At 42.1% G+C, this 11,382-nt stretch overlaps 2 protein-coding genes across 2 annotated transcripts in view; one reads left to right on the forward strand and one right to left on the reverse strand.

The window, feature by feature from the left end:
- LOC126014300 (flavin-containing monooxygenase 5-like) overlaps positions 1-11,382 on the reverse strand; it is a 187,367-nt gene that overhangs the window by 135,282 nt on the left and 40,703 nt on the right. The window lies entirely within an intron of this gene.
- Positions 10,122-10,783, forward strand: LOC126013487 (tubulin-folding cofactor B-like). Its single transcript, XM_049776607.1, has one exon. The coding sequence runs from the start codon at positions 10,192-10,194 to the stop codon at positions 10,771-10,773; it is 582 nt and encodes a 193-aa protein (XP_049632564.1). The 5' UTR covers positions 10,122-10,191; the 3' UTR covers positions 10,774-10,783.

The raw sequence follows: 11,382 nt of genomic DNA on the forward strand, positions 1-11,382 counted from the left end.
CTCCATCCACCATCAGTCCAACCTTTCTTCCATCTCTCCATCCTTTTTTGTTTGTTTGTTTCTGGGTCACAACTGGTAGCACTCAGGGGTAACTCCCATTTCTGTGCTCAGAAATCGCTCCTGGTAGGCTCAGGAAACCATAAAAAATGCCAGGATTTGAACCACTCTCTGTCCTGGATTGGCTGCATGGAAGGCAAATGTCCTACTGCTATGCTATTCCTCTGGCCCCTATATCTCTATCCTTTCATTTATCCATTCATTCTTCCATACAGTCTTCCATCCACTATTCATTCAACCTTCCTTCCATTCTTCCATGAACCCATTCATGCATCGATAATTTCCTGCATGCAATATATACAGCCTTTCATAGTCTCAGGTTGATTTAGTCCTGAGACACACATTCTTACCCTGTCTTATAACCAGAGGCACACATAGCATGCAACACCTTTGCTCTCATTCACTACACCTGTTTTCATATGTGTGTTTTCATCAGTGAGTGGTCCTGAGTCATGTAAGATAGACTCTGAAGAAAGGACTGACTAAATACCCTCTGGGGAATGGAGAGAGGGATGAGGAACCCAAGCATAGGGTGGCATTTTCTAAGAAGAGATAATTGTATGCAGGTTGAGTAAGGAGACACCAACATGGGGCCATTTTGGACATTGGATGACATGGTGCTCACTCCTACCTCATACCGCACAGGCCACCAATGTCACTGCTTTCTTCAAAGCAAGTTGGTTCCTAGCCCCTCCTCCAGGCAGCACTTGATGGCTCCAGGTCGCTGACCCGTGCACCAATCACAGCGATCTTCTTTCCTGGCATCTCAACTTCTGTGGGCATGGTTGGTACAAAGAAGTTGAGCATTTCCTTCAGGGCATATTCTTCAGCACCTCCCCTAAATGCAGAACTGTTTCTTCCCTGTCCTTCATCCTTTCCCATCCTTCCTCCCTTTATTCCTTCTTCCCTACATTTCTTCCTTTCCTTATTATTGGCTTCCTTTCCTTCCTTCCTTCCTTCCCTCCTTCATTCCTCTCCTCCTTCACTTCCTCCCTCCTTTCCATCATCCATATTCAGTGGATTCCTCCTATTCCCAGTGAACAGTGAGACCATAGAGAGGGAAGTGACAGCCCTGCGACAGACAGTCCAGAGAGGAGGAGGTGACAGAGGGGCCACATCATTGCCCCATTAGTCAAAGAAAAGCAAGTCGAAGACTAAGGTCCGATCTGCAGCCACTGAGAGGGCTACTTCACCACAAGGACCACTGGGTATACAGCCTCTCTTCCTGCCTCTCCGGTCAAGGTGGCTCTTCTCACACAGTTTAGCGTTGGCAAGTTGAGGATTCCTAAGAGTTCCTGAGGACACACACTTCCCTGAGGGTAGCAGATCTCTGGCCTGCAATTCAGCAAGTCTGAGTCCTAGTGGGACAGAAGAACATTGAGCACAGGCACTTTGGGGTCACAGAGCATCCATGTCAGCCAAGCCAGTTAAGTTCTGTTTTAGGATAAGCCCTGGCTGGTCCTTGGAATTTTTCCAGGGGCTTTACAGAATGCATTTACCCATTAGCAAGTGTCTCCCTCTATGGAACTTTTCTTCTTCTGCCTGTGTTTTCCCCAAGACTTAACAGGGAACAAATGCAGGTGAAGTCACTAGAAAAGACAGAGAAGAAATTGCCAAAATGCACAGATGAGAAATATTGCACTTCTTCGCCTGCACAAGAGACCCACACACCAAAATTCTATTTCCTAATGCTCGGGCTATTACGTTTTCCATGTGGATAGATAAATTTGATTGGGAAAACACCTTTTCAGAATGTCAGGTTTATCCAATCAAATACTTTATTGAGATTCTTTGTTGAGGGCTAAAGAGATAGCATGGAGGTAAGGTGTTTGCCTTTCATGCAGAAGGTCATTGGTTCAAATCCCAGCAACCCATATGGTCCCCCGAGCCTGCCAGGAGTGATTTCTGAGCATAGAACCAAGAGTAAACCCTGAGCCTTGCCAGGAGTAACCCAAAAACCAAAAATAAAAAAAAAGAGATTCTTTGTTGAAAACACATACTTTTGATTAGTATATGATGGATGTGTCCTTATTTCCCCTCACTTCTCCACCAGTTCCCCCTTAAACTCGAGTCCAAATTCATCTGCACATCTAACCCCTTCATGGTTAAAAAATAATGTTCAAACGGTAAGGTATCTGCCTTGGCATGTGCTAGCCCTAGGATGGATCACGGTTCGATCCCTGGCATCTCATATGGTCCCCCCAAGCTAGGAGCAATTTCTGAGCACATAGCCAAAGGAGTATCCCCAGAGCGATCACCAGGTGTGGCCCAAAAACCAAAACAAAGATATAAAGAATGATAAAATGAAATAAACCCTGAGCCTGGATAGCAGTTCACACTGCCCCAGCTTAGTCTGTGGATGAATCCTGACTTGCTTTTTCTTCCTGTTGTCTAAAATAATGCTAATTCATTAGTCTTTTATTTTAAAATGACATGTACAAAACATGAGGGTATTTGCTTAATCAAGGAATGAAATGACATGAACTAAAACCTAGATAAGTCCCAAGCCAGAGCAATAGTACAGCAGGGAGGGTGATTGCCTCCCCACTTGCCCAAGTTCAATTTCTGCATTTCATATGCCCCCCTGAGCAGCACCAGGAGTGATTCTGAGTGCCTGAGCATTGCCAAATTGGTGCAAAAAAATAAATTTAATTTAAAACTGACAAGTGCTATGAAGACCCAGCATCTTGAGAAAATAACACTTACTTGTGCAGTTGCAGGCAGTGAGAATGGTGGCTGGTGGAGCACTGGCTCCTGATGGCTGGTCTGCCAGAAAGATGCCCAGATCCTCAGTTCTTCTGCATGGCACCAACTAGCCCCTTGGGAGTTTTATGTGCTGCCCACTGGACCCAAACTCCTCCCCATGGCACTCTGACTGCAGAGTGGGGTTCAGGTGAGGTGAATGGCATGTGTCCAAATTTTTCTACCTCTAGTAATTGTGTATGTCTCACAATTTCTTACTAAAGCATGGATATACAGAAGTTGAAGAACTAGGGCTGAGTCAATACTTTGAGGATCCATTTCTCAGCTCTAAGCTCTGTGGTCTCCATGAAAAGACAGGCCATTTTATGAGGAACAAAAATACTCAGCACATCCAGAACTTACAGAGACACTGCACACAGCCTTCAATAATAATTGAAGAGACTGCAATAATATTTAATTGGTGAAGAAGCCAGCCACACAACAGTACACTGTTGGGCCAAATAAGGGTTCAAAGTTTGTCACTCCTTCCAAGATCAGGCCAGAGCAATAGTACAGTGAGGAGGGCTAATGCTTTATGTATGGCCAACCAATGTTCGATCCCTGACATCCCATACAGTCCTTGAGCAAACCCTGAACATTTCCAGGTATGACCCAAAAACAAGCAAACAAAAAACTCCTCAATTACAGGCACCCATTTGTTCCCACTCTAACTTTGTGTTGACTCTAACTCCATAGTCCCTGAGCTTTGCCACGACCACCAGCACTCTGTTCTGACAAGATCCCAGGTCTTTACTCTTGAGGACTCATTAACTCACTTTGTCATCACACACCTGGTATTTTATTTTGTTTCCTTCAAATAAGGACAATGTCTCATGTCACTCCAGATTACCCTTACTCTTGCCTTTTTAGTTGATGCTTTGTTACTCTGTGTTGGAATGTAGTTTGAGGTTCTAAATGTGATAGTAGTTTGGAGTTCTGGGTCGAGGATTTAAATCCCTGAGATCCCAATGCACTGCACAGTGAATGGGAAGAACAAATAAAGCTTCTTGTGCATCTCTCCTCTCTGGTTTGAGGGGTTCTCACTGAGTTCGGGAAAATTTGGGTGCAATCATATAAATATTCCACCTTCTTCCATGGAAGGCAAGGAGTTCTATGAGGCTGTCTTGGGTTTTCAGGGCTCATTTTCATGCTCTTCAAAATGGGGCCACAAGCACAAAAAAAGACATAAAAGGCTGCTGCTTAGCTCCCTGCCTGTTTTACTGTTTTGCTCATGCCTGGCTTCCTGCTGTTCTGTGTGAGGCAGCCAGGAAAGACGCCAACAGACATAATCTCTTCAGGGACAAGCACAAGTACAAGCTAAGAAAGTCCCAGAAGACATAATCTCTTCAGGGCTCGGCACAAGGTAGGCTGACTCGACCCATGAAGCATAGTGCATGATTCCTGCCATGTGTTCACTTCTGGCCACACGCATCCTCTATCCCATGAATTCCATCACAAAACACAGTAAAATTCACTCTACAAGTATGTCAATGGGGAAACAACTCAAGACAATATTATACATAGAGAATGAAGATGGGAAATTGGCAGCTCTCGTGACCCGAAAAATGCCAACCACCTAGTTGGCCTCTCAGATTATGAGTTTAGAGTAGAAATATGGAAGATGTTCATAGCACTCAAAAAATGCATAGAATGAGCTGAACAGACCACAAAGATAGAAATCAAAAACCTCCAACTGCTTCAACAGACCCCACATGCCAGAATTTCTCAGTTCCTCTTACAACTGGTATGTGTGGGGTCAATGAGTGGGGGAGCTAGCCAACGGGCCCTCTGTATGAACACTAGTGCAGGTGGATGGGACCCCCCCCAGGCCAAACTGGGTCTTCAAGACAAGGCCTGGCAGCTGAGTCTCTAGGGGTAGGGAAAACCAGACCCTTCCTTGGCCAAAAATGGAGCTATGCATTAGACCTTCTTGCAGGGGCATTCTTTCTTATTAGTCCTTATTTGCAACTATATTTTTTAACCATCGTTCCACAATGCTTACAATTTTAGATTGTTCCTAGGAAAGGAAATGGAATACTCAAGATCTGAAGGATAGTACTCAAATAGATCTCTAAAGTTTGTCTATATGTGTGCATGAGTTTCTATACAGTAGTCTTCTCTCTGATTTCCAAACCTAAACTGTAAATAATCCATCTCTATAATGTATATATCCCCTCTTATATAATACCCCTCCCCCACTTCAGAATCCCTTCTACCCCCTAATCCCCCAATCCTGATCCATTATTCCTCCATATTTACCCTTTACTCTCAAGTTCTTAACTCTTTAGGCACCAAGACCAAACTCCTGCCCCCAACAAACCACCACCCAGCTCCTAAACAAAAAGACACCCTCTCAGTCCCACAACTTGTGCCCCAGCAAGAAACTACAACCAACACACCTGCTGACTCACGCTATGTGGCTCTTCTCGCCCCCCTTAAAATGTGGACTGTTGCATGGTACCGGATTCAGCTTCAGAAAGACCCCCAGCTCAAGGACACTACCTGATCCTGTAATGCTGCAAATCATGTCTCAAACTCAAGACCAAGGTGTATGATGAGAGTGCCTTGGATTTCATCCCCCACAAGAATATCTCAAAAGACCTAATTGGGAGGCCTATATTCCCTTTGTATGTTTAATATCTTTATAATAATACATCTTAAAATGTTTATTCCCAAATATAAAGGTAGCCTCCTCCATCACTTGTTTACTTCAATTACTTTTTGAAAAAAATTAATTCAGTTTTATTTATTTGTTCTATTTTATATATACACACACACATATTTTCTTTATCCTCCCGGTTTTGGTTCTGCTTGGTATAAAAACAGAGAAGAAAAAGTATTGGGCCCAGAGAGATAGCACAGCGGTGTTTGCCTTGCAAGCAGCTGATCCAGGACCAAAGGTGGTTGGTTCGAATCCCAGTGTCCCATATGGTCCCCCGTGCCTGCCAGGAGCTATTTCTGAGCAGACAGCCAGGAGTAACTCCTGAGCACTGCCAGGTGTGGCAAAAAAAAAAAAAGAAAGAGAAAGAAAGAAAGAAAGAAAGAAAGAAAGAAAGAAAGAAAGAAAGAAAGAAAGAAAGAAAGAAAGAAAGAAAGAAAGAAAGAAAGAAAGAAAGAAAGAAAGAAAGAAAGAAAGAAAGAAAGAAAGAAAGAGAGAGAGAGAGAGAGAGAAGAAAGAAAGAAAGAGAGAGAGAGAGAGAGAGAGAGAAGAAAGAAGAGAGAAGAAAGAAGAAAGAAAGAAAGAAAGAAAGAAAGAAAGAAAGAAGAAAGAAAGAAGAAAGAAAGAAAGAAAGAAAGAAAGAAAGAAAGATAGAAGAAAGAAAGAAAGAAAGAAAGAAAGAAAGAAAGAAAGAAAGAGAGAGAGAGAGAAAAAGAAAGAAAGAAAGAAAGAAAGAAAGAAGAAAGAAAGAAAGAAAGAAAGAAAGAAAGGAAAGAAAGAAAGAAAGAAAGAAAGAAAGAAAGAAAGAGAGAGAGAGAGAGAGAGAGAGAGAAAGAAAGAAAGAAGAAGAAAGAAAGAAAGAAAGAAAGAAAGAAAGAAAAGAAAGAAAGAAAGAAAGAAAGAAAGAAAGAAAGAAAGAAAGAAAGAAAGAAAGAAAGAAAGAAAGAAAGAAAGAAAGAAAGAAAGAAAGAAAGAAAGAAAGAAAGAAAGAAAGAAAGAAAGAAAGAAAGAAAGAAAGAAAGAAAGGAAGAGAAAGTCTTGCCTGAGATAAAAGCACAGGTCAAAACCAGAGCACAAAGAGTGTGTAGCTTATCATTCTTATGCACAAAAGCACCAGCAATACAATATGACACCATATGCTTTTGTATAGGCACAGTAAAAAAGGGGAAACCATATACACAGAAACAAGATCTTATCTTCTAGGGATAAGGACTCATACCTTTTATAACACAGGGGCACCGCCCACCCTGAACATGTGTCATGTGGATACAACTCAGTCTCCATGAGACTGCACAGTGTTAGTCCAACACCGACCCCCATATCCAGACGTAGAACTGATACAAACTCCCTGCAGCACCACCAGGAACCAAACTCTGTTGGGAAATTTTTTTTTTTTTTTTTTGGTTTTTGGTTTTTGGGCCACACCCAGCGGTGCTCAGGAGTTATTCCTGGCTGTCTGCTCAGAAATAGCTCCTGGCAGGCACGGGGGACCATATGGGACACCGGGATTCGAACCAACCACCTTTGGTCCTGGATCGGCTGCTTGCAAGGCAAACGCTGCTGTGCTATCTCTCCGGGCCCTGTTGGGAAATTTTTAACACCATTCTGGCACCAACTCGCGCCAGTTCTGATATGAAATCCTGACAATGAGGAAATGACAACTTGATCTTGAGCAGGTTGTCCTACCACATCACGTAATGGTAAGAGAAAATTAGAAGACACAGTGCCCTTTAATCTGTGTAAGAACCAAGAGCAGAAACTACAGAAGACTGACTGTGACAACCATGAGTTTGCAGAACTTATCCTGGGACCAATAAGAAAAATTTTACGCTAGGCTGTAGTCTAGGGCTTGTACAAAAATCAAGATCTCTAATCACAGAGGCTCAACTTTGACAAAGGAGACTGAGCAGAACTTTTGAAACCATAAGGAAGACTCTATCCTAGGCTTCGGCCTAAGATCTGAGCAAAACCCAAGACCGCTCATTACAGAAGACTGATTACAACAACAATGATGGAACAGAAGTTGTAAAACCATAAAGACTCTATCCTAGACCTTGTCCTACGACCAGTGTAAATACCAAGATCTCTAGCTACAGAGGACTGATTTTATCATCTTACCTGAGCAGAAATTTTCCTGGCACCACAATAAAAAGGCCTTGGGGTGAGGTAATGAGCATGTACAAAGCCAGTAATTGTTCCCTCGACAGTATGCTTTGAGGGCAGAAAAACCCTGCATCTCTTAGGCCAAGGGAATTCCCTTAACTTTTCCAATACTTACTGTGCCTATGCACAAAAAAAGGGGAGCACAAAACCGTGCCACACCAGCACTACTTTTTATTTTTTCTCTCTTCTTTTTCTTTTTTTACTAATCCTCTTTACTCTTTGTTTTTTTTTCCTTTCCTTTTCCTTCCTTTTTCAATCTTGTGGTTATTATTTGGTTATTCTTTACTACTGAGTGCTCATTTTTTTGTAGCTGCTATTTTTTTTCTTTTTTTCTTTGATCCCTTATAGCAGAACCACACAATGTGAATCATCTTGTTACCTCATGAATTGTGGGGGAAAAAAAATGAATGGTACCAGGACCAAACAGTTATATGAACATTGAGTGGAATTAAAAAATGATCTGACTTAAACATCAAACCTAAAGTCAACAACAGAATCTACAATAAGCTATACACAGAGGGGAACAGTTTCATTAGCACTTTGGGGGACAAAGGGGAGACATGGGACACATGCTGGGAAAAAAAGGTGGAGGGAGATGTACAACCCTGGTGGTGGAACTGGCCCTGATTCATTGTCACTATGTACCTTAAATACTACTGTGAAATATTTGTTATGCACTATTTGGTCACAATAAAAATTAGTATATTAAAAAAAAGAAATCAAAAACCTTAAACCTGAAATAAAAGACTAAAAACTCAGTAGATAAAATGAAAACCTAAATAAAAAGCTTCTCCAACAAAGTAACAGCAGCTGAGGACAGAATCAGCAAGCTGGAATATGAGATGCAAAACAATTCCATAAAGCATAAGAGATTAGAAAAGAACCTTAAATCAAATGATCAGACAATGAAAAAACTACTCAAAAAATGTGAACAGATGAAGGTAGAAGTCTTTGATAAACTCAACATAAAACAACATAGGAATCACTGGAATTCCAGAAACTCAGAAGAAAATACCCAGAAAGAATCAACAGTCAAGAACATCATTACAGAGAAACTACCAGATTAAACACTGCATACAACCAAATCCTGCATGTCCAAATAGTACCAGCTAATAAAGTTCTGAAGAAAAGCACCCCAAGACACATCCTAGTCACAATGATGAAACTTATAGATAAGGATACTATACTGAAAGCAGCAAGATCAAAAAGGGAAATTACATTCAAATGAGCATTGTTAAGATTTACAGCAGACCTGTCACAAAAACCTTCAAGGCCAGAAGGCAGTGGTGTAATATAGTGACAAAAATCAACAAAATGAATGCTTCATCTAGAATACTGCACCCATCCAGACTCACTTTCAGGTTTGAAGGAAGTATACATAGCTTCACAGATAAGCAACAACTCAGAAATTTTACAGACTCAAACCAGCCTTAAAAGAAAAACTGAAAGGTCTACTTTAAGACAAAACAGACCAACAGACATATCAAACTTTTACACAAAGATGACACTAAATCCCGTGGCAATTATCTCTCTCAATGTCAATGGACTAAATGCACCTTTTAAAGACTCAGAGTGGGGGCCTGAGAAATAGCATGGAGGTAAGACGTTTGCCTTTCATGCAGAAGGTCAGTGGTTTGAATCTCGGCATCCCATATGGCCCACTGAGCCTACCAGAAGTGATTTCTGAGCATAGAGCCAGGAGTAACCCCTGAGCATTGCCCCCACCAAAAAAGAGACACAGAGTGGCAAAATAAATCATAAAGTTGAATCCAACATTTTTTTCTCAAAAAAACACATCTGAATAGTCAGAACAAATATAAACTCAAAATCAAAGGCTGGAGGAAAATCATCCAAGCAAACAACTTTCCTAAAAAAGCTGGAGTGGCCATGTAAATATCAGACGACACAAACTTTAGACTCAAAAAAGTTAAAAAGGACAAAGATGAACATTTTATACTAATCAAAGGATATGTACAACAGGAAGAAATCATACTCCTAAACATATATCTACCCAATGAAGGACCTGCAAAATACTTAATACAATTGTTGATAAATCTGAAAGAACAAATCAATAGCAACACAATAATAATGGTAGAACTCAACACTGCCTTGTCAACCCTTGATAGGTGAACCGGGGTGAAACCCAACAAGAATATTCTAACTCTAAAAACAGAAATGGAAGAAAGTAAATAGTAGATATAGGGCACTCCATCCCTGGAAAACTTGACACACATTCTTCTCCAATGCACATGGGTCATTCTACAGGATAAACCACATACTGGCCTATAAAACATATCTTCATAATCTCCCAGAAGCAGCGGCGTCTGCAGAACCGGGGCGAAGCGGCATACCTGACTGACTGACTTGCGGGTCAGTCCCCCCACCCCCATCCCACCCACCCCCTGCAGGGAGCGGCAAGATGGAGTTAGCCGGGTACGGTCACCGTTTTCATCAGCAGCTCTCTCAACAGCTTCCGCTCCGAAGCGGTTCAATCGCGGCCTCACGCTGGCCTCACGCTGGCGGAGTTCAAGTGTAAACTCGAGCTGATCGTGGGCAGCCCCGCTTCTTACATGGAACTAGAGATGTATGGAGTAGACGACAAATTCTTCGGCAAGCTGGATCGGGAGGATGCGCTGTTGGGCTCATACCCTGTAGATGACGGCTGCCGCATCCACGTCATCGACCACAGTGGCGCACGCCTGGGCGAATATGAGGACGTGTCCAGGGTAGTGAAATATGATCTCTCACAAGAAGCCTACGACAAGAGGGAAAACTCTGCCCGCACCTTCCTGAAGCGCAGCAAGCTGGGCCAGTACAACGAAGAGAAGCGAGCACAGCAGGAGGCCGAGTCATTGCAGCGCCTGGCTGAGGAGAAGGCTCAGGCTAGCACCATCCCCGTGGGCAGCCGCTGTGAGGTGCAGGTGCTTGGGCACCCCCCATGCCGGGGTACCGTCATGTATGTGGGAACCACAGATTTCAAGCCCGGCTACTGGATTGGCGTCCGCTATAATGAGCCTCTAGGGAAGCATGATGGCAGTGTAAATGGAAAACGCTACTTTGAATGCCAAGCCAAGTACGGCGCCTTTGTCAAGCCATCAAAGGTGTCAGTTGGCGACTTCCCCGAAGAAGACTACGGGCTGGATGAGATGTGACAGACAAATGACCCAAGCCGTCAGCCACACCCTCCCTCCATGCCCTGGCCCTCTTCCTGTTCTGGGGTTTATTTTATTTCATTTTATTTACATTTTCCTTGCCATGGACTTTTAAGACCCGTAAAAAATATTATAGAAAAAAAAAAACATATCTTTATAAGAGCAAGAGGATAGAGATTGTACAGACTCCTCAGATCACAAGGCATTGAAATTAGAAGTGAACTACCAAGGGACACCAAAGAAAAACTTTAACACCTGGACATTAAATAGCTCACACTGAACAATTAGTGTATCAGATTAAATCAAAGAGGAAATCAAAACATTCCTGGAAACAAATAACAATGAAGACACACATTACCAGAATTTATGGGACACAGCAAAAGTAGTAAGAGGAAAATTTATTGCTTTGCAAGCACACATCATAAAGGAAGAAGGGGCCTATATAAAAAACTTAATGACACACCTTATAAAATTAGAAAATGATCAACAAAAGGAACCAAAAATAGGTAGGCAGAAAGAAATATAAAGCTTAGAGCAGAAATCAATGAAGTGGAAATCAATAAAACAATCTGAAAGATCAACAAAATCAAAAGTTGGTTCTTCGAAAAA

Source organism: Suncus etruscus, chromosome 7 (assembly GCF_024139225.1).
Source record: "Suncus etruscus isolate mSunEtr1 chromosome 7, mSunEtr1.pri.cur, whole genome shotgun sequence".
In the NCBI taxonomy this organism is placed as follows: domain Eukaryota; kingdom Metazoa; phylum Chordata; class Mammalia; order Eulipotyphla; family Soricidae; genus Suncus; species Suncus etruscus.

Bases quoted from the DNA above. Each gene is read 5' to 3' on its own strand.
- LOC126013487 (XM_049776607.1), top strand. From the start codon at position 10,192: ATGGAACTAGAGATGTATGGAGTAGACGACAAATTCTTCGGCAAGCTG.